The 21,957-nt window shown below is 43.1% G+C and overlaps 1 protein-coding gene across 1 annotated transcript in view; it reads right to left on the bottom strand.

The window, feature by feature from the left end:
• The window catches only part of agrn (agrin), a 295,804-nt gene that overhangs the window by 131,298 nt on the left and 142,549 nt on the right, over positions 1–21,957 (bottom strand). Inside the window, exon 4 of the mRNA XM_071203838.1 lies at positions 2,500–2,715. Within this exon, the coding sequence (XP_071059939.1) occupies positions 2,500–2,715 (216 nt within the window). The remainder of the gene's footprint in view (positions 1–2,499; positions 2,716–21,957) is intronic.

Here is a 21,957-nt window from a genome sequence, read left to right as displayed (position 1 = left end):
CTTTAGGGTGAGCTCCTCTCTCCTGTTTGCAAACACGTAGCTTCACACTTAACACTAACACTTGCTCTGTACGACTGCAGCCTCTTTAGAAAGAAGGGATCATCTTGGAGACAAAAGCTATTTTGTGGCTTCGCTCCTGAGTGGATGTGAATTAGACATGGCGGCTTTTCAGAACTGTAGTCAATTCACCTAGCCCAATGAAAACCCACCGTTCAAATCAAATGAGTCAAACACGGCGCCGCACAAAAGCGCCGATCCAACCGCCCACACTATTCTTAGACTTAAAAGCCCTCTTGTTCTCTTGGCTCTCTCCTCCTCACACTTTCCCCCACTTCCCACTTCGCCTCTCTCTTCCTCCATCAGCCCTGACAACACCATCATCTCAGCCGGGGTGACCTGTCCAGACCCTCTGGATGGGCTGCATTTATCGGCGGCAAAAAGAAAATGAGAACCTGTCAATCCACTTCCCCTGACCTCTTAACACCCTCACTCTCTGACAGACATGTACTTATACCGTACTGGTACCTTCACCTCTACCTACAATAACTGTATTTAAAGTATGAATGCAAACATCCATCAATCCAGAAATACACATATGTACAAAGAAAAGTCTGCAGAAGAATCCGGAACCACATCTTACTGTGGCTGAATCATTGCGCTATACAGTATGGGAGCTTCCAACAGGCTGTGCAACAGACGTAAAGGTAAATATACTGACAGCTGGCTCCTTCTTTACAGCGACTGGTGGCATTGAGTTCATTGCAACGTACAACGCATCCTCCGCATGTTGGAGGAATGGGCAGAACTATCATGAAGGGAATTTATGGATGCTTTCTGGTGTCTCTTAAAAGTAAAAACGTAATATCTTGATTTCCATTTATTAAAAGTATTGGTGCCCAAGAGCTAAGACTTCAAGGTCACATACATCACTGCTTGACAGATACAGAATGGATACATCTCTGATATCTGAGTAGATCCACAGATAAAAGGACGACTTTAACCTTTATGAATACCGTCTTAAATCTAAAAGGGTACTCCGAGAGCGCAGATCTCCAAGGCCATTTCCGTAAGTGACACATAGTTGATTTATCAGAACCGTGATTTGCTTTGCCCAAAAATATAATGGATTCTTTAAAGGCACTCGTGTTTAAATGTTATCGGTCGAAAACAAAATAACTAATGCTACTACTTTGCAAACCATGCATTTACTGCTGTTTTAACCTTGCAATCCAACTTTTTACTTAACAAACTAAACTACGTTATACTACTAACGAGCTCTGTGTTTTTTATAAAAACACTCCGAATGAATGGTTACATGAACAAGCTGCCCTACAATTTGTGTTGGACTTGTTCCAGATGTGACATTATAAAGGAGAAAGTCTCTGTTCTTGTAGTGAGCAAGTAGTTATAATCACAAGTATCACAAATGATTATGTTTTACACTATTTTCTTCCTGCCTCCTGTTGTGTATAGCTGTAATTATGGAGCCTCTGATGGCCTTAACCCTCCATGAACCATCATTACAGCACTCACACTCCTCTCTCTCGCTGGATGTATTCTACTGCTGCTCACCTGTTCTCTCGCCCCAGCCTCCCCCTTGTTCAGTAAATGTTTCACATCTCATTCCTCTCTCGACATTATTCCCTCCCTGCCTCTCCAGATGCTTCCCTGCAGAACTCTCTGTCCCCCCTGTCCTTTATATGGCTTTATTCCTCCCTTCCCATGGTGAGCAGTCACCCAGCTTGTTATTAGTGCCAGGTCCAAGCCGGCACTGTAATCACACCCCTGGAATTAGCATGGTGCCCACAATAGCAGGCAGACACGACGCTGAAACAACTCTATAGTTATTATTGAGGCTGATGCTATGTTTCGGGTTTGGCAGGAGCCTGCTGCTTCCCTCAGAGCCTTGAATCCTAATGGGCTTTGCTAAAAAGAGGCAACGAGAGGTGCAGCAGAAGTGTAGTCACATACTAGAGGCTGAGGGATAACAAAAAAATCCACTGGATGGCTACCAATGGGAATTTTGAGTGGCACAGGTGGCGAGTAAGCACTGGGAACGCAGCCATATTGGAAAGACAATAGACTGGACATAATGAGGACGTGTTTTATTATTGTGGGATAAAGATAGGAAGGCAAAGCCTGTTGTATAAGGACGGGGTGCAATATAAATCCATTTACCTGACAATAACAGGCAATTTAGTGTCACTCAGAGACTAGCCACTTTGTGCCTGCTGCATTAACCATGCTAGCTTTCTGTCCCAGAGATCAACACATGCTAAGTCATGTGTCTATTATTCTAACATTGGCATTCACTGTGCTTTAAGCAATTTATTCACCTACTCTTCACAGTGGTTTCATGGAGTGTCAGTATCGTTTCAGATTGTGCTCTGATATATATATAGAATATAGATTTAGTGATCAAAAGCACCATATTGATATCCAAATCGCTGTATATACACTGTTCAAATGTCTAATGGCTAGTAATCAAGAGTTACTTACAGCAGGGACCCTTGCGCAGAACCTTGATGCGTCTCTGGGCGTTGCACTGGGCTTTCTCCAGTTCGCACTCATTGGAGTAGGTGGACGAATCAGAGCCGCAGACAGGTGCCACCAACGATGGACAGTCCGCTTTCTTGCAAACGCAGTCAGCTTTGGATGGGTCAGTCTGGTCCCGCTCACATACGGCGCCGAAGCCACACAACATCCCTCTGCAGCCTGCCAGACAGGAAGAAAACAAAGGTGTTCAGATTGATACAAGAACATCTGATGCTATGAACTCATTTCAAGGTCAGTTACAGAAGCTCTTAGCTGACCATACAACCTACACAATGCACAGTTCACTTTTCAACGCAAATAAAATGTATGGCATGTGTGTACAGATCCATTTTGATATAAGTCGGCCATTGGGGTCATGTGCAGAACCCTACACAGGTCAGCTACACAAATGCATCAGCAGGGTGGAATTGGGCCTGCTGAGGCCACTGAAGGATTTAGAAAAGCTTCAATGTTAAAAAGAAAATTGGAAATGTCCACAATATTTAAAACACATTTACAGAAAGCCCAGCAGGGTGGTGCACAGTAGTTTGGACGATTCATTTCCATCTTTTGAAGAGGCAGTGAAACATCAGTAATCGACCGTCCAGAAAAAAATGGTATGGGCGGCAACAAGAAGGCAAACCAAGGTGAGCCAAACACTTGAGTCAAGCAACAACAACTCTCAAGACTTTGAAATTCCCACTGATTCCTCTGCTTAGACCAAGTGAGAAACAGCACTCTGTAAACGTTGTCCTTAGCCGCGTTCACACTGCGGTACTTTTCCCACAAAGGTTCATGCGAACTTAGTTCATGCGAACTCTTTAGTTCGCATGAACTAAGTACAGATCGCGTTCACACCAGAAAAAGTCCCTGGGGGTGGATTAGGCAAATGAAGCCGCTGACGTCACTTCTTCTTCTTCTGCTTTGGGTTTACTGGCAGGCCGCCAACCACTTCACGGCATATACTGCCACCCGGAGTCCCCGGCCGGAAGTCCCCGGAGTTGGGGACTGGCTTCAGTAGAAGCTGCTGGGAGTCCCAGCAGCTTCTACTGAAGCCTTCCGAGTAAATCGCCAGAACGCCGACACCTCCTCATCTCCACCGCTCCCATGTTTTATTTTGTGTTGCCATAAGTTAGTCTCTCTGCGTTTCTGCGCTGGGCTAATGCTAATGCTAATAATGCTAATGCGAGGATAATAAAATGGCGGCTTCACAAAACTTTTTGGGAGTTTTACGGGGCGTGGTTTGCAATTCGCCCAGCCAATCAGGAATATAGCTCTTTTCTCAAAAAAGAGCTATATTCCTGCTAGAGAGCAGGGACTTTCGAGGGGGTAAAAAGGTTCGCATGAACTACTTTTAGTACCGGCTCTTTTTGGTGTGAACGCGATCATGAACTAAGTTCGCATGAACCTTTGTGGGAAAAGTACCGCAGTGTGAACGTGGCTATTGGCTGCTGAATGCGCCAAGCAAACAGGGAGTACCTGTGTGCGTATGTGCTCGTGATGTTTGTACATAACATCAATTTAGGGAGTAATTCACCCGTGTTGTGGCAGCTACAGCTGCTGTGGCTCTGTGCCCACTTTGAGGGCTGCTGGGTATCCAGCTGGTGAGATGTCCTTGCCTCAGGGGCGTACAAAGACACGGAAAGCTCTCACAGGTAGCCAACCTGATTGGAAATCAATGGACGAAAGCACATAAAAATCCACTTTCATAAAAAAAAAACTCCTCTTGGCTGGAGGGGTGAACACTGCTGAGGATATACATGTCCAACATCCACAAGGCTACATCACAGTTTTCCTTATCAGTGGCTCCTAGGCCAAGACTAAATGCAAGGCGGCATGTCCACTTGGGCTCGCTGGCAGGTGTTCTTTGCGGTACTGGATAGGCAGATAGACAATCTGGCAGACACACACAAATACACACAAACACACACAAACTCTTTGTGTGCAGCTTGGACAACTGGTCCAGCATCTGCCCAAAGCATCTAATTCTGTCTCTCCCCTCACACTGAAGCACAGTGTCTAAAAGTGTGTGCGTGTGTGTGCGGAGTGACAGGTGAGGAGGCTGTTTTTGACTTGCCCACTGTTCCCTGTGGGAGAGTGCCTGACAGCTACCTGAGCTCACTCTCTTTTGTACCATGAGGGAAAAGAAGCAAGTGTGTGTGTGTGTACGTGAGAAGCTATCCATGAATGCATCCGTATTCTTGACAGCGTGTGTGTGTCTGAGATGTGTAGGCATTAGGTGTCTCGCATACACACACGCAGCCAGGTGCTGGCATGAAGGACTTGTCATGACTGGCCTGCTGCTCAGCCATCACGTCTCAACATGGGCTGTGTGTGCGTCTGTGTAAGCAAGTGTCAGCGTGTGGCTCCGAGGCGAAGCCATGCGAGCAAAGCGACAAGAGATGAAATTCAATCGAACTGTGTCAGATGGGTACAAGAGAGATGGAGGGCTTCTGATGGTATGCCAGAGGAGGAAAAAAACAGAGAGCAGGATTGTGGCTGACCAAACAACAATCTCTCTGTGCTTTAAATGTATCAATTGAATTACTTAACAATACATACTACCGGTACAGTCATGAGGCAAGATGGTTGAAAATGGTTATTATAAATAATACTGGCTGTAAACACTCAGTGAACACACCACCTGGAGAGTAAAGACCATGAGTGCCAGCAGCAGATTGTAACCAGGTCTCTTCTGCTATGTTTTCCTACAAGAACATTTCACTCTAGCCTCGAGCTTTGCTGACTGATAGAGCCCTCAGCTCTGGTGTCAGTCTTTTGTCTAAGGGACAGTATCAAGTGCAGGCCTTGGAATGAGTGAACACACTGAATAGTTATGTAGTTATTTTCAGGGAGAATTCTACAGGTATCCAAGACAAGACAAGATACATTTCAATCCTCAGATTCAGAAGAAAAACTAAGAAGCTCTTGGTAGTCAACATTAATATACCCCATTGCTCAAAATAGAGGCACATTAAAAAGCATATGAGGATACTGAGGCTTTTCACATGTAATATTGTATAGATACTGGCTTTCTGCCTATGTTACTAACCAATATTGTTTTTTTTACAATGCAAGTGACATATATTTTGGCTAGGTAGTGTTAGTGTTCCTTGTTTATTTAGTGATAAAAAAGATGTCTCTTTAATGAAAATAGGTATTAAGCCAGCACAGTTGCTATATGGTCAACTGAACTAGCTAAAACGTTGCCTCTGACTTATGGTCTTTCATTGTTAATACTTTCGTTAATTACTTTGCCACCTTGATGTAAAAAATAATGAAAGAGCTGTCCAAACACGGCAGCACACTCATTCCAATAAAACTACTTAACCTAGAAAAATCCCCCCCCACCCCCATTCATTTAGCTGCTTGTGCCATATTAGCATATTACACAGACAAATAACGAAAAAATTGTGCTGGCTTTTCAATGTTCATAAAGTTGCCGATTCAATAACGCCACAAAAGGACCATAAAATTGAATTTACAACTCTAAAAATCAGTCTCCACAGAAATGGAACAGTATCTTTGAAGGTCCAATGTGCAAGACAGCATCAGTTTTCCCTAGATGTACCTACAAAATTGGCTTGGGAGTATGTCAGACAAAATTATTTGAGTTTCCATGTATTTTATTCCCAGAAAATGTTTTGATTAGTTTTACAGCCATAGCTTTTGTGATAAATCCACATGGCAAGACCTTTTTGTACGTCCCAGGGTGCTGCGTATCCAGTAACTGTTGTTATAGAGCCAAGATCCAGCACTGTTCCTTGGGGTGTGCTTTACACCCATTGGTTCATGGCTAGCCTGTAAGAGGTCTTGGAGCTTCGGACATTTACAAAAATGATTGAGATAAGCGGCTTTATAGAAAGATTCCATATTGTCCCTTAAATGGTTACAATTTAACCTATTAGCTTGAAAATGACATTTCCAGAACAAATGACCATAACTACACTTCTAAAAGGGGAAAATGAATAATCTTTTTTCTCAAAGTAATGATAAACCTGTGAGTTGGATGTAGAAAAGTCAGAATCAATATAGATGTTTTTTATTTTAAAGAAAATTCAGATTGAACATAGTAAAAAACTGTAAATTATAGTGTCCGTCCAAAAATAATTGTTTACTTATAGTGAAAACTACCCTTGGATGATGGGTTGGTAGACTAAAAGCTTTATGAATCCAAAGTACAACATATAATAAGTACCCTGTATCAAGATTGATGCAAAACAAGTGACATTTGACCTTTTTAGAGAGGTTTAGAAAATAAAACTCCACCTCCGGGGTGATTTGGGTGGAAATGAGCGTTTTTACCGTTTCTCTGGAACCCATTGGTCGATTTTGGTGATTGACATCTCTTCCTGACCGTTAGAGCCAATATAATCGAAGGAGAGTTTTCACATAGACACCAACGTTAACACAAAAAGGTGGGGGCTTTGCGCATGTAGTTTTGCATGAGAGTGAAGCTATCTCTCGCTCTGACATCTGGAAACGGAAAAGCAGGGTTTATTGCCTATGGATTATCAGAAATCATTTCAAAGTGACACAGACACATTGGATTAACCTATATGGATTAACTTCAGCAGTTTTTCTCATTGTAATGCCATTGAAGACCACTTTTGACCAGACTACGACACAGGTGAGCCATGTTAGCGTTTTTAGCTACCTAGCGCCACATGTTTTGATGTCTGTTTTTGTGTAGAAAGTCGCAAGTTCTTATCATAGAGGGATAATGTATGTACCAAACGATTCTGTGTCTTCTCACGATGCGAATCGCTGCTATAGACTACTGATTGTCTTGGCTTGCATCCATGACATATTGTATAGGCCTACTGCATATTGAGAAATCTTCGACCGGTATATTGCGCAATAAACGGGAGATTATTGACGGGTATTTCGCACACTGCTTAGGGCCACTTTGTGTCGAGGTAGGCACATTACAGTACTATCGGTTAATTTCTAAGCAATAAAAAGCGTTACTTGGGGGAACATAAAATGTCAAAATATAAGCTTTTTCCATATCTAATGCTAGAATATCTAATGCTTTTATAGATTTTCCCAGATAACAGATTATACTTTAATGAAAATGACTATGCTGTTCCAGTGTTAATAACATAAATGACCTTCAGAGATAATCTTCTCTCACTTCAATACAGATTTGTTTTAAGTATAATAGATTGTAAATGTTTTTAAACATTATTTATGGTTTTAGTGTGTTCGTGTGGGAATAAATTGAAACAAGATAATAACATGCAGCTCAGCGGAAATAAAGTTTTATAAGTAGCTAGTTTGGTCTGAAGTTCATCATCTCCAATGGTATGAAAGTTAATATTATATTGAGATAGTTTTAATTGTTGGTTTTCTTGATGTTAAACCAGTGTTATAAAATCTAACCATAGCTACCCTGTTCCATCTTTCAGACGTATTACAGATACCTATGCAGGGTCTTTAAAGCTGTTTAGAAAAACAGCAAGGGTGAAAGCTTTACAAATCTTTGTGCACATGTCGTTTTCACTCGATGTGTAGATGCGTGTGCATGCTTGCCACTTCATGAAACTCTGTGAAAGGTAATCTCCCTCCGGCCCAGCAGTATTAAAAGCTTCTCTCCCATGCTGCGTTCTTTTTTCATTGGAGGCTGTGGAAGAAAATCCCTATGGGGAGAAAATACTGCATGTCCAGTTTGCGCTTGTCAAGGCAAACCGTCTTATTCAGGTAACACTATATCCCATGTTTGGACGGTTCATCCATTAAATATGACATGGTGTTAGAGCGTTAAGGATTTCTATGCGTCAAAGAGTTTTTAAAGGAAGGAAATCTGTAACTAAAGCCACGGTAAAAAAGTATGTCATGGTTGAGGAGTTGAAAGAAGGCATAGTTCTCTGGTGGTAATTTTCCACCAATTCTATTGCCAGTTCTGATGCTTAAGGATTCAGTGTGGGAAGATGATACACAATAGAGCTTATTTCTTTAGTGGATCAAAGCACATGGAAAATAATATATTGTTTTCATTCCATAACAATGCAAACTATATATGCGCAACAGTTTGGATATTGGAGCCCAGAGCTTTCAAATTCAATCCCAGTTTCAAAATCATATTTGAAATCCATGCATGGTGGATGAAAGGCACAGATTTCATTTGTTATATATTACGTGTGCAACATTCTGTTCCAGTTGCTTGCTTTTAAAAAAATATGTAAACAGACACAGATTCAATAGATGTGCCCCCATAACTATAGGTTACTTACGTAACCCCAGTTCTCAGAGTAACATGAAGTGAGATGTCTCACTATGGGATGCGCCTCAACGCGTATGCAAACAGAAGCATCAATCTCATTAAGCCAATCCTGATTGGCTGGTGATCTTGACGTCAACGTCAGGGAATCCACCCACCCTTTAAGTAGCTTGCGCTACGACGCAGCATCGTTCAAAATAAGCACCTCTTCTCGCTTCGCCTTAGCAAGAAGGGCCGTCTGGTGAGACATCTCACTTCATGTTACTCACTCTTAGGTCTGGGGTTACGTAAGTAACCTATAGTTCTCATTCATAACACTCCGTTTGATGTCTCACTATGGGATATTGAAACTCCCGTATTGCTAGACATGCTTATCTCGAAAATCACCAAAAACAACCAGAACTCTGTCTCAACACGGGACCCAGCACTGCGCGGGCCACACTTGGAGCAGAGACATCTAGCCTTTAAAAGCGGACAAAAGTGAGCGGCGAGGACCAGCTCGCTGCTGCACAAATGTCTTGGATGGAAACACCCTTGAACAAAGCCCAGGATGTAGCCAGTCCACGAGTAGAATGAGCATGCAGGCCCGTTGGTGCCTGCAAACCCTGACTCGTATATGCCAGAACAATCGCTTCCACAATCTAGTGGGAGAGCCGTTGCCTGGTAACGGGCTTGCCCTTCTGAGGGTTAGCCCAGGATACAAAGAGTTGGTCATTACAAAGAAACTCTTTTGACCTGTCCATATACAGATGTAGTGCTTCATTTCAGACGCCTACCCGTGCGGGTCCGTGATCAGCACGGGGTGGGCCCCTGCTGAAAAGGAAAACCCCCCCACAGGACTTGAAATGCCCCCTTGATAAATACATTTAATTTTAATGAAAGCTGCCACACTGGAACTCATGTGAAATAAACAGCTGATATACAGGTATCTGATATAGCGGATATTTGTTAAGATCCATATGTCACGGATAAGATCATATTCTGTGCTAAATAAGAGACATGTAATCATTTACTAAACATCACCATGTTTTTATTTAACAAAATAATGTTTAATTCACGTTGGCGTAAGTACAAAACCATCGCTATGTTTTTAGATCAGGAAATGCATCCAGGCTCAAACAAACGATTTTCAATCATCATCCTCACGATCATTTAATGTATCATATGTTCGCGAGTTGAAATGAATGCACTAAATGTAATCCACGTGAGTTTACAACAACAAAAATAATCGCTTTGTTTTTATATCACATCTAACCGGAGGAAAATGCAGCACGGGTCTCACTACCGATCATCCTAATCCCACGGGCAAACAATAATATGTACAGTGTTAATAGTTTACTGTATTATTAGTGTCTAATATTACTGAGGATTTCGGAATGGTACTGGATTTTGATTTATTGTATTGGCTTCATATCGCAATATATTCCCGAAGTCTGAAATGCAAAAATGTCCCACATTAGGGCAATTCACCCTACATTTAATCATTCAAACAAAATCATATTTTGTTTCTTTTTAACAAAATAAATGTGGTTTAATCCACATAATTTACTGTGTGACTTGTTTACTGTAGTATTGTGCACATTACTTTTCGCTGCTTGTTGCACCTGGTTAGAAGCTAAACTGCATTTCGTTGTCTCAGTACCTGCAGTATGTGCAATAACAATAAAGTTGAATCTAATCTTGAGCAGGAACAAATGTATTTAGGCTACTTAGTACATATCTGACATAAACGATTAAACACATTTGTGCGAGTCAAGCCGAGTCCGGAGATGGCGGCACATTAAAGTGTGCACCTGATTGTTTAACTTGAAGGTGCCTGATGACACAGTCTGACACAGCGCGGGGGGCTCAATCACTGCGGCGGACGCCACCATGTCTTGATTGCCGGACGGCGAATCAGCGGACATGAGGGGGTCCTGTCCCGACAAGCTAGCTTGGCGTGCTAACCGTCGGCGGAGGCTCTTCATGGTGAAGCGGGTACAATGCCCGCACGAGCCGGGGTTATCGATAGCCTCCCGGGCGTGTTCCAGCCCGAGGCAGGACGAGCAGACCTGGTGTGAGTCTGTACCTTACCATTATTTCGACAGAAAGAACGGCGAGGCAGATTACAATATTAACTGGTGTGTTAATATTGCTCATTCTTCTTGCAAAGCAAAAAAGTAACCGGCAATCGCCCGTCGACCGAATGTTAGCTTTGGGTTCAGTCTGTGGACCGTTAAGCTAGCCCGGTTACTGATAAATCGAGATGTGCTCTGAAGCGAGAAGAGGTGTTTGAATGACGCTGCGTCGTAGCGCAAGCTACTTAAAGGGTGGGTGGATTCCCTGACGTTGACGTCAAGATCACCAACCAATCAGGATTGGCATAATGAGATTGATACTTCTGTTTGCATACGCGTTGAGGCGCATCCCATAGTGAGACATCAAACGGAGTGTTATGAATGATAACTAGTAGTTTCTATTACTCTTAGATTGTTTCTACTCGGTCCCCACAACCTGTGTTTGTGGAGAAATTCTCTATCAGTTTCATTGTTGTGCTGCTGTGTTGCATTTACCTCAAACAAAGTGACAGAGGGAGAAATTGACTATCTTGGTGAGCATGAACACGTTTGACCCAATAAGGCTTGACAGAATCGCCTTGACAAACTCAAAATGGAACGAACACTATTCTTTGCAGGGGGGGTGGGGGGAGTATCTGTCACGTTTTTGAATTATTTCACAGCAGTGCCGTGTGCTTTTAGTTGGACGGAAAAGGAAACTACGAAGGGGTAGCGGGGAAGGAAAAAAGTGTGCATGAATAATTAACAGTCCTGAACTATACATGGGTGACAAGAATGGCGGCAGAATTACGGCGAATTGCTGGGGCAGTGACGCACAAATGGCAAACGTGTTGAATAACCTGTTCAGGTGAGGCCAATTGTGGCGTAATAAGATTAAATCTGCAAACAGTGGCTTCAACATTGGCTAATGACCTGCTGGCTGTCAGGAAATCACTGAACGGAAGTTGATGGAGGGAGATACTGCTGGTGGCATCGAGGCGACATCGCATTAATGTTGAATGAGTCTAAATTCATTACGCTCTAGCACTCCTGAGGGACATCTTCCACTTGCTTCCTAATAAAGGGAGCCTTTCTTTTCAGCTGACGCTAAGTAATACATATGTGCTCCACGGTCTCTGCCGGCTTTCAACAGTCCTCTTCGTCTTTCGTTCCTTCTCTCTATAAGAGGGCTTTAGGCTCTCTATCAATGTAGCTGTTGCAAGAAGACCTTCGAGGTGAGGGGACAGGTTGCTATGGCAACATCCAGGGATGCAATCGGCAGCTTGCCTCATCGTGCAGGGAGTGGAAACTTTCTGTCATGCACACAGGTGGTTTATTTATGTACACACATGTGCGACTTCTGTATGGATGCACTGTACATGTATCAGTCCTTGTGCTACTTCTTTTCAAAAGAGTGTTACGTTTTCATTATCTGGGAGCTCTTGCCTTCCTCTTAATTTTCAGGGGTGAGAATTTAATTTAGAAAATCTCATTTTCAGGACTGAGGTGGTGTGGTGAGCAGCGGTGTATTGGTGCGGTATTGATCAACAGACAAGTTCCCTTGCCAGTCCGTCAATATGATTATATACAGCAACGAGTCCAGAGCCTAGACCCGATATGCTCTACCATTAAGAAAAAATAGATTAAGAAAGAAAAGCAACGGTGGGCAGCAGTTATACCTGGTAACATATCAGAAGGGAGAAAGCAACCCGGCAAGGATTCTATTGATCTCTGGTAGGTGGTCCTCAGGGGACCAATGCAATCAATTATTGATCTCGCTGCAATCATACAACGCTCAGCGTGAAATAAAGAAAACATCTGCTAACAAAGAACCACCTACTGGCTCAATATGAGAAAATAACTTCTTTAAAACAGTTAAATTAAAGAAAAAAAGGCTAAAGGAGGGAAAGAGTCTTTCAAAGTGGTTTTCAGAAGAAAACTACTTGTGTCTTATCAGGGAACCAGCAGAATGAACAACTTGAGAAAAACAAGCAATACAGCGCTACTCATTTATTTCCTCTGTGTCTTTAGCTGCAGCTCTTTCCCTCAAGGTGGGGGGTTTAGAGTGGGTGAGTGTGTCTGTGAATGTAGAGGCTGGTCCAGTATTTTTTCTCATTCCCTCATATAAAGGGGACAATCAATTTCCCTCCCTCTCCTTCTGCTTCCTGAATGTAACACATTCGCTCGCACAGCTGAGCGCCTGGGCCCTGACCTGGCTAACTCGCCAGATGAACTTATTTACCAGTCCAGGCCTGCACCAGCCTATGCCTTTTCCACAGAGTAAGAGTCTCGAGATAAAGTTCAAGATGGAGGGAGTCAAGATGGGGGGAGGGAGGAGCAGAATTTTTTTTAGAAACATGATATACTGTATGAGAGAAAAAGAGGAGAGTTTCAAGTAAAATATGAGAGCCGAAGGGACTATAGCTACCGTTCCAATGTCCCCCGGTTTCTACCCTCTCCAGTTAGGCAAAGGAATCATTATCAGCTGCAAATACTCTGAAGATGTTGGCATAATTGATGCAATAACTATTTAATCTAGGTTTATATGAAAAAAGGAAAGCTCACAACGGCTTGAAAAACAGCATAATTAGTTGTACGATTCCGTTACTAAATCAATAGGTCATAATATAGACATATGGCAACTCAGCTTGTTAGAGGAGATCTGCTTCTCTAAAAAACTCATTCATCAGCCGTTAGATCTTTATATTCCCCTACGGACTGTGTTGCTCAGTCACCTCAGCTACTAAAATGTCCATGAGATTTTGTCGTTGCTATTTCTAGTCTCCCTTGGCTATGGTTGCCTTTTTTAATTTTAATGAAGTCCCGCTGGCATTAAGTGTAAATAAATACAAAAGCAGGACTGAGCACACACATGTTTACTCTGCACGCTCCTTTTTTAAGTTGAGTGTCTTTGTAAAACTGCCAGCCACGGCTTGAGGTGAAGGATTAAAAGCTGTTTGGTAAGAGATTGGTCTATAAAACTTAAAACTGGATTTTAATACGGTAGACTGCTTTTTAAAAGAAAGTCAAATATGTTTTTATAGCCTAACCACGATCGTTCCAAAAACTCAAATCCCAAATATATTGCAACAAAGAAAACAAAAGTTATCTTAACCCTAATATACTTATTTCAACCAAAGCCACGATCTTAACCTAAACAAAACCAAGTTGTACTTTTTGCCCAAACTCAAACAGAAGCACACAATTGGAGTTTCAGAAGGCGAATGATGTCATCCAGCCAAATAAAAGAAGACACATACAGTAAACGGTTGAATGTGTCATTCAAGGAGGCAGGAACAATTTACTATTCATTGACCTCGGTTCATTGTTGTCTTCTTTACAGGCAAAGATTTGAAAAAAAGAAGAAAACACGGTTATTGCTCTTTAGATTATGTATTGAGGTGTACCTTACTTACTTGGGAATGTCCTCAACATCTGCCTTCTTCCATCAGCTTTGTATGCATTGGCACCAGATCAACACTATCTTATATGGTATGGCATTGAAACCATTGTTCACACCTACTGTACATCTGTTTCAGTCAAGTCACTTCAAGCCCTTAAACTGATTCCTATTGTTTGTTATATGTGGCCATATAAGGACACGGCAATTGCCGCAGTGAATAGATCGAGACCTTGTTGAGAGAGGTTTCAAATTAAAATCTAAAACCAACCGCAGAGCAGTGTGGAAGCTGCTAAGGGAAGCGTGATAACCATAATATATTGTGTATATAATGGGTTATGCACACTGTGATTTATTGGTAATCCATTGACCCCTGTGCACTTAGCCAGGAAAAAGTTATTCTACCCCAAGAACGGGATCAATAAAAGTCTCAATGAGAGTTATGATTACTTATGGTTCACTTACAATTCTGCAGAGCAATAAACCGACACCACTTGTCTCCTCACACAGACCAAATAAAAAACACCTCGGTATTAAAAATAAATGTGGCATTCATCATGATGTACTGTACATACTCAAATAACCAGTAGCCACTTCTTTGAAAACCCCTCTCTTCCCACCGGTTTTCCCTTTTATTCACGTATCGTTTAGGTCTCAGAATATAGCAGCAGGTGCTGTGTCTTCATAAATCAAGCCTGAAATATGACAGCTCTTGACAGCATAGAACATCTGGCTAATCACGCTTGTTATGGCTGAAAGATACATGAAGGGTATAGAGAAAAAAAACACTTCGTTTTGTTGTCTTTATTAGACAGGGACAGAAGCATGGAAATAAATAAGGCTTAGTGAGAAAGAAAAGAGTGAAGGCGATGGACACAGGAAACTGAGTTAACCCACAAAAAGAGAACTGGGATAATCATGCCTTTTCCATTAGTAGAAATACAGACGCTGTAGAACCCTCTTAACCCAACACTGGCGAAAATACTGCACTTAACAGCAACCCTACCCATGCTAGCGTTAATAGTGCTTTGCTCAACCCATAGTGCTTTACAGGAAATGCATCCGCGAACCCCATCAGTTGTAGTGCCTTGCTTTTGTTAATGAGTCCCAAGGGGAATATAACCAAGCTGTCTGTTGGCATGAACAAACTTTATTATCTTCACAATGTTCTTGTTTTTCCTGTTCTCTCTCTGAGCTTCCCCCCAGCCCCACGCCCAAATCTTATCAATAATGGAGGCATCGGTGACAGAGCCCAATTCTGTCACCTCACATCTCCTCCACAAACTCAGCAGCAGGCAGCCAGAGATGCTCCTGGAGAACAGATGCATGCTGGTCTGCAATATATATGAAGAAATCCAGCATGGCTGCAAGCGTGTTACCAAATTAAATGATTCAGCCGAGGCATTATTATGAGAGGAGTCCCCTTTGTTCATGTCGCAGAGGTCGTTGTTTGAGCATACCTTCTTCTTCGAGAAACCTGTGATGGACTTTAAATATAAATACTTGGTTGTCATAACACACTGGTATGTTGTTACACTTGCTAATTGGAAGTAGGCATTACGTGGGAGAGTGAGGGACGATTTCTCACAAAGAACAAGAGACATGCAGATAATTGATGCAAGAACACCCACGTGATGGCACATGCATACACGCGAAGATGTCACAAACAAGTGGCCAAAAGCTTACGTCATCTCAGCTTATCCACGCCTGATTTATTTCTACACGTACACAAATCAGCGTTGCATCTTCCCTAACTTCATACATTAAGAATGAGTGTTGGTGTGTGAGTGAGGAGGAGTAGGCAGAGGCTAGAGCTTGTCGTTCTGTTCCCGTGGCCGCAGCATGGGGTTTCTGATACAATGTCTCTGCTTTATTGCTACCACACCCCACTCTGGTTTGCACAGAAGCAGCATGTGTCACTATGTAGCCAAAGCCCTGTACCTGACTACGACATACAAATTCAACGACTATTCAAAAGTTCTCAGCAATTTTTGAAATTATTTAAATCTTAGGGTTGCCCAAAAGTTGTTAAGTTTATTAGTCTTCAAGAGCTAGAAACCGGAGCTACTAATGGCAAGACTCTGACTGAGTTATATTGTTGTGGTTCTCATTGTGTATACAAAGTTACACAGCTTTTTCCTCATGCAGTAGGTCAGCTCTATGTGGGCGTTAACCATCATATTTCCATCTGTAGCTCTAGGCTCCCGAAAATCTCAACATTGTAAGTTGACAAAGTGTATTGAGTCAAACAGTTAAGTGGCTAAAGATTTATTTCCATGTTTGAATCAATACGTTTGTATTTTGACCTGACAATCAAAAATGACACACACTGGTACAGACCAATATGCCAAAGATTTCCGTTGACATCGGACAATTCTGGAGCTTAAGATTTACAATCAATGCCAATGTTCAACCCTAGCGCACACAGTAGTGTGTCCTTTATAAAGTGAGGCAGAAAGTACTGCTCTCTACATTTATTTAACTCAATAATATTATAATTAAATTGTAAATCTGTCTGATATCAATGTTCCATGTGGGTTAAAAGGTGTTTACAGCTGCCATCCTGCGTATATTGGATCATCTAAATGATTGGCTTGTTTGCTGGTACCCAGCATGCCTTTCTCTAGCAGCCTGAAGGCAGTAAAGTCTGATTGGGTTCAATTTTCTGAGGTGGCTACGGTACAGTCTCTCTGCGACCCAAAGGCTTTCTGAACATATTTCATTCAAATGGGTTCAAAGGTTGGTAATGAGCAAAAAAATGATAAAATGGTATCTGTTTTCAATAATTCAATGTCCCCAAAGCGGTACTAAAGAGCCAGGGAAATAACTGTGAGACTTTTTTTTTTTTTTAAGAGTTCATGTTTTCCGTGAAAGGATGATATTCTTGTTAGCTTTCAGACGGTAAATGCTGCCTGCAAGGCTGTTGAAAGAATTTCCCTGAATTTGACATACAACTGCAGTGGTAATAAGTACATTATGTTTTTATTTGCAGATGTAACAAAAATGAACAGATTTTTCTTTCACAGGTCTGCATAATATGAGCTCCAGTTCCTTGCTGAGTTCTACTGTAGTTTGGGGGTTGGCTTTTGATGCTTCATTCTGCCAGCTATTCCCATGTGAGCAGAATTCAATGTTACTGGTTACTGGCTGTTGCCAGAGGGGGCTGATGCCACCGGCAGTTTCCTTTAAAGTAAAGAGCTGGACAGTAAACTAGGCCTCCATGTTGGCTCCCACTTTGGAGAGGAGAGGGTGTTCCGTTTTTTTCCAGGATTTCTGGAGAGAGCCCAAGTAAGTGGCAGATGGCAGCAGGATGAGACTCAGAGAAACCTGGGGAGAGCTTGGAAGGCGAGCCAGGAAGCGGCAGCTCTGGAGTGCTGAGCTGGACTGCACTGGATAAAAGGGGGGCAGCCTCCTCCATATGCTCCTCATTGCTGTGCCTAATCATAACGAGGTGCCCAGAGACTCATTGACGTAGCCACCGGAGAGACTTCAGGATAGCTGGAGGAGAAATGAGTAATTTTGCAGGCAAAAGCGTGTTGAATTGTGTTTAACGTGGGAAATGGAGCCAACGAGCCTCTTGCCAGTCGGTATTAGTGCCACCATATGGGGGGATAAGGGAGCGGGAAGACTTCCTGATGTCTCCATTTGGGAGTGCATTTGAGATCCAGGAGGTAAAGGGCATTATCTTCCCCTAAAGCCCATCATAGATTAATATTGATGTGCTGGGCTGAACAACTCCAGCTGGATGTATTGAGCGCAGAGCTTCTCCCCATCATGAGCAGTGGATGAAAGCGCCTCCTTGGCTGAGCAGTGGGTGCCCTACTTTAGCACCCGTCCATAATGAACCCCATGGGCCCCCTTGCTGTTTAACAGGGGTACTGCGCTCTAGTTGCTCGCCTTCCCAGACAAAGGACTCAAACATTCCTCCTTCCCATCCTTCCTTTCCTCCTCCCATCCCTCCTTCCACTCTCTGATCAATAGCCTTGACCTGTCGATCGATGCAGCCATATATCACTTCATTTTCTTTCGCGCCTCTCTTTCTGTCTCAATGGCGTCCTTCCAAATGAACCAAAGGGAAAATAAAGAAGGTGGGCAGAGCGATGTAATCGTAAAAAGTGACCACCTCCTCTGTCTCTGACTCCTCCTGGGTTTACTTGGTACCCGTGCACCGGTCCAAAGAGAGAGTAAAGAGGAAAATAGAGCCTATTAGAGGGTGTCTGTATTTCAGAAGAGCTCATTTTAAACCCTGTCACTATTACTGTCCAGCAAACACTCTCCGTGTTAATAGCCCTGAAAGTTGAGTGTAGCATATGATCGTGTTATTTTCACAGAATCAAAGTGCGGTGTCGACGGCCGATCCATCAAACCTGGAGTTTTCGGTGAGGTGCCTCTGACCATAAGCCCATTGAATGTGCACGCACACCACTGGGTGGGGATGGGTAAATGATGGAGAGGTACAAAATGGCTGATTCAAATGTATAGGCGTCATCCAAGCAATGCTGGCTTGAGCGTTAGTATTATAGCACCACCGGCCCCCACCGGCCCCCCACCGGCCGCCGCCAGGGTGGGATTAATTGACGGTGGCGTGAAAGTAGCACAAAAAGTGCCACGCTTTTGCGCTTTTCATTACCGTGTCGGGACTGTTTCTGTGAGGCATTGTAATATTTCCAAAGGGAGGGGGAAGGAGGGAAAGAAAAAAAAAGTAGGGGGGAGAAAGAGGGGGAGAGGATAAGTAATATGGAGCTGACTGGAAGACTGTTTAGCTCCACTGTGTTCATTTGTCTTCATTTACTCTCCTTGGAACGCTTAGCCCATCCTGACCCACACCGCTGTGGAACCACAACATAACAGCTGCGCGCAAACACACAAGTGGCTGCACCTACACACCACACACACACACACACACACACACACACACACACACACACACACACACACACACACACACACACACACACACACACACACACACACACACACACACACACACACACACACACACACACACACACACACACACACACACACACACACACACACACACACTTGCTAGCACTTAAAGTATGCAGATTTTGCACATATGCGTTAACACTCACCATCAGAGCCAGGCAGTAACATCATACTGTGTGAACCAGTATAGGCCCATTTATGTATGCCAGTAAAATGAAGTGTTGGGCAACACACACAAAACACACACATCTCTCTGATACGCCAGAGCTGGAAGTTTATAAAATGGTTGGCAGGCAGGCAACCGGGCTCTTTGGTTCCCAAATGTGACAGAATGGTCACCATATTTCATTTGTTTGTGATGGAATCAGAATGGTTTTGTGTAATTATGCCCCATATTTAACAATGGGAAAGTGATATCTATAATTGCTGTGTGGTTCTCTCTCACTGTGTCTGTCACACATAACTGTTCATGATCTATAAAGAAGTGGCAGTAATTAAAATAAAACAGTGATGGAATAATATTAGCAGGGTATATTTAGCAACAAGATGTTCTCTGTCATGAATTACTGGTGCCAGAAAATAAATTCAGAGTCGCATTATTATATATTGTATAATTGCAAAGAGGCCAAATGGGGGCTACAGTCTTCACCTAAATACATTACATTACATTGCATTTATCTGACGCTTTTATCCAAAGTGACTTACAATAAATCACAAAGGATTGGAATTCCTATTGCAAGTGTGACGATATAGTTCACAACATGTTATGTTTATTGTTGAAGCAGGTTTAGTTGGTGCATGTAGTTGCCTGTTTTCGCCACAAGGCTCCGTCTGAGGGCGTGAAGGTGAGGAAGAGCGTTTCTTCCTCGGTGGTGGAGAAAAGTGTGACGGAATTTTTGGAAAGATCTTAATAAAGTTGCCACGAGTGAGAAAAGACAAGTGATGTCCGCCTGAGTCCTTGAGTGCAACACAAGTACTGAATAAGATACTAATTTATCTTAAAATATATTATGGCTACTGTCTGACATTATTCACTTTTTTTTTTTTAGAGAGACAGATGAAAGCAATCTTCGATGATAGGCCGTATTGAGCTACAGAAGCTATTGTGTAACATTGGCAAGCCTGTTGACGTCAGATCTCCGGCTCCTCATTCTAAAGCTTATAGCGTCCTTCGGGTGCAGCTATTGAAGAGCTCACCCCTTTAAAGTGTATTCGCCCATTCTGCTGCTAATCAACCCTACTGCTCATTCACCCAAGAAGAAGAAGATTCCACCGAAAGCCAAGGATACATTATTTTCTGTTACATAGAAAATTGTCTGTCAACAGGATGCCGAACCACCATCCATCCATCTTCTCCCGCTTATCCGTGGTCGGGTCGCGGGGGTAGCAGTTCCAGCAGAGAGCCCCAAACTTTCTTTTCCCTGGCGACATCAACCAGCTCTGACTGGGGGATCCCAAGGCGCTCCCAGGCCAGCGAAGAGATATAATCCCTCCACCTGGTCCTAGGTCTACCCCTCGGTCTCTTCCCAGCTGGACGTGCCTGGAACACCTCCCTAGGGAGGCGCCCAGGTGGCATCCTAACTAGGTGCCCGAACCAGCGGTTCAACTCCGAGTCCCTCCCGGATGACTAAACTCCTCAACTTATCCCCAAGGGAGACACCAGCCACCCTACCGAACCACATAGTAGATATTTGGTAGTCCAGGGCGACTGGGCGACTGCACACATTCATATCATTTTCCCCTGCATACCCCTGAGTCTTTGAATAAGGCTTGGCATGCCTGTGGATGCGCTTATCAAATTACACCACATTCCAAACTGGGAAGGTCAGACACTGTTGTACATTGAGGCTGATTCCAGAAGACATGTTTGTTTCTCTAGAGGTGTTTGGGTAAGATGGAATATATGCCCTTTATAAATTAGCTATTATTATTAAAGTGTGGTTTGCAATGTATCTGCAGGAGATAGGAAGGGATACAAAAAGGGAAAATGACAAGGGGCAAAAAGGTAATCAGGAAACACCAAACCTGTCTGCCCGCTTAAACCCACCAGCATGATCGAATCCTGTACTCCTAACTAAGAGGTGTACATGGACACCTAAACACACAGACACAAACATAAGAAGAAAGCCTACCAAAAGCCTCATTATGTAAATGATGATATTCCCATGAATGTACTGTATGGTCTACTAAAGGATACAGGGTGCAGAGTCTACTCTTTAATGAAGCTCTCTCTGAGGTGCCGTAACAGCGGAGAGTGGAGGAGATTTGCCTAATGATATCATTAAAGAAATAGCGCCAATGGACGGCAGTATGTGTTAGACAGTGTGTGTGTGTGTGTGTGTGTGTGTGTGTGTGTGTGTGTGTGTGTGTGTGTGTGTGTGTGTGTGTGTGTGTGGTTCACTGCTGCCCTTAGTAATGCAATAAGATCCACTTTCTCGGGTCTGTGTACCTTTATATTGATTGATGCCTTTTGTTTGGGTTGCTCCCCCTCTGGGACATCAGTGGCCAGCCAGGCTGAGTGCACTGTAGAGCAGTGGGGGGGTTAGGGGGGGGGCAGTTTCAATGTCTGTTTCAAGGACGTTTCAGTAGAGCAGATGTTTGCCGAGACGCTGGAGCCGATGGCAACCGCGCAATCGAGCTCCCCTAAGCCTCATAAAAGCATCAGTACGTGCAGTTGAACAAACAAATGCATTTAATATAAGTGGATCTAATTTAATCTGTGCGATAAATCTTAAAGGTCAGTTTGTCGATGTGCAGCAGCGCCGTTAAATTAGCACCGGACAAGGTTAACTCTGAATCACGGCGTCGGTGAT

This window comes from Pseudochaenichthys georgianus, chromosome 7 (assembly GCF_902827115.2).
Source record: "Pseudochaenichthys georgianus chromosome 7, fPseGeo1.2, whole genome shotgun sequence".
NCBI lineage: Eukaryota > Metazoa > Chordata > Actinopteri > Perciformes > Channichthyidae > Pseudochaenichthys > Pseudochaenichthys georgianus.
The sequence above is the reverse complement of the archived record's forward strand: the minus strand, read 5'-3'. Positions and strand labels throughout refer to the sequence as shown.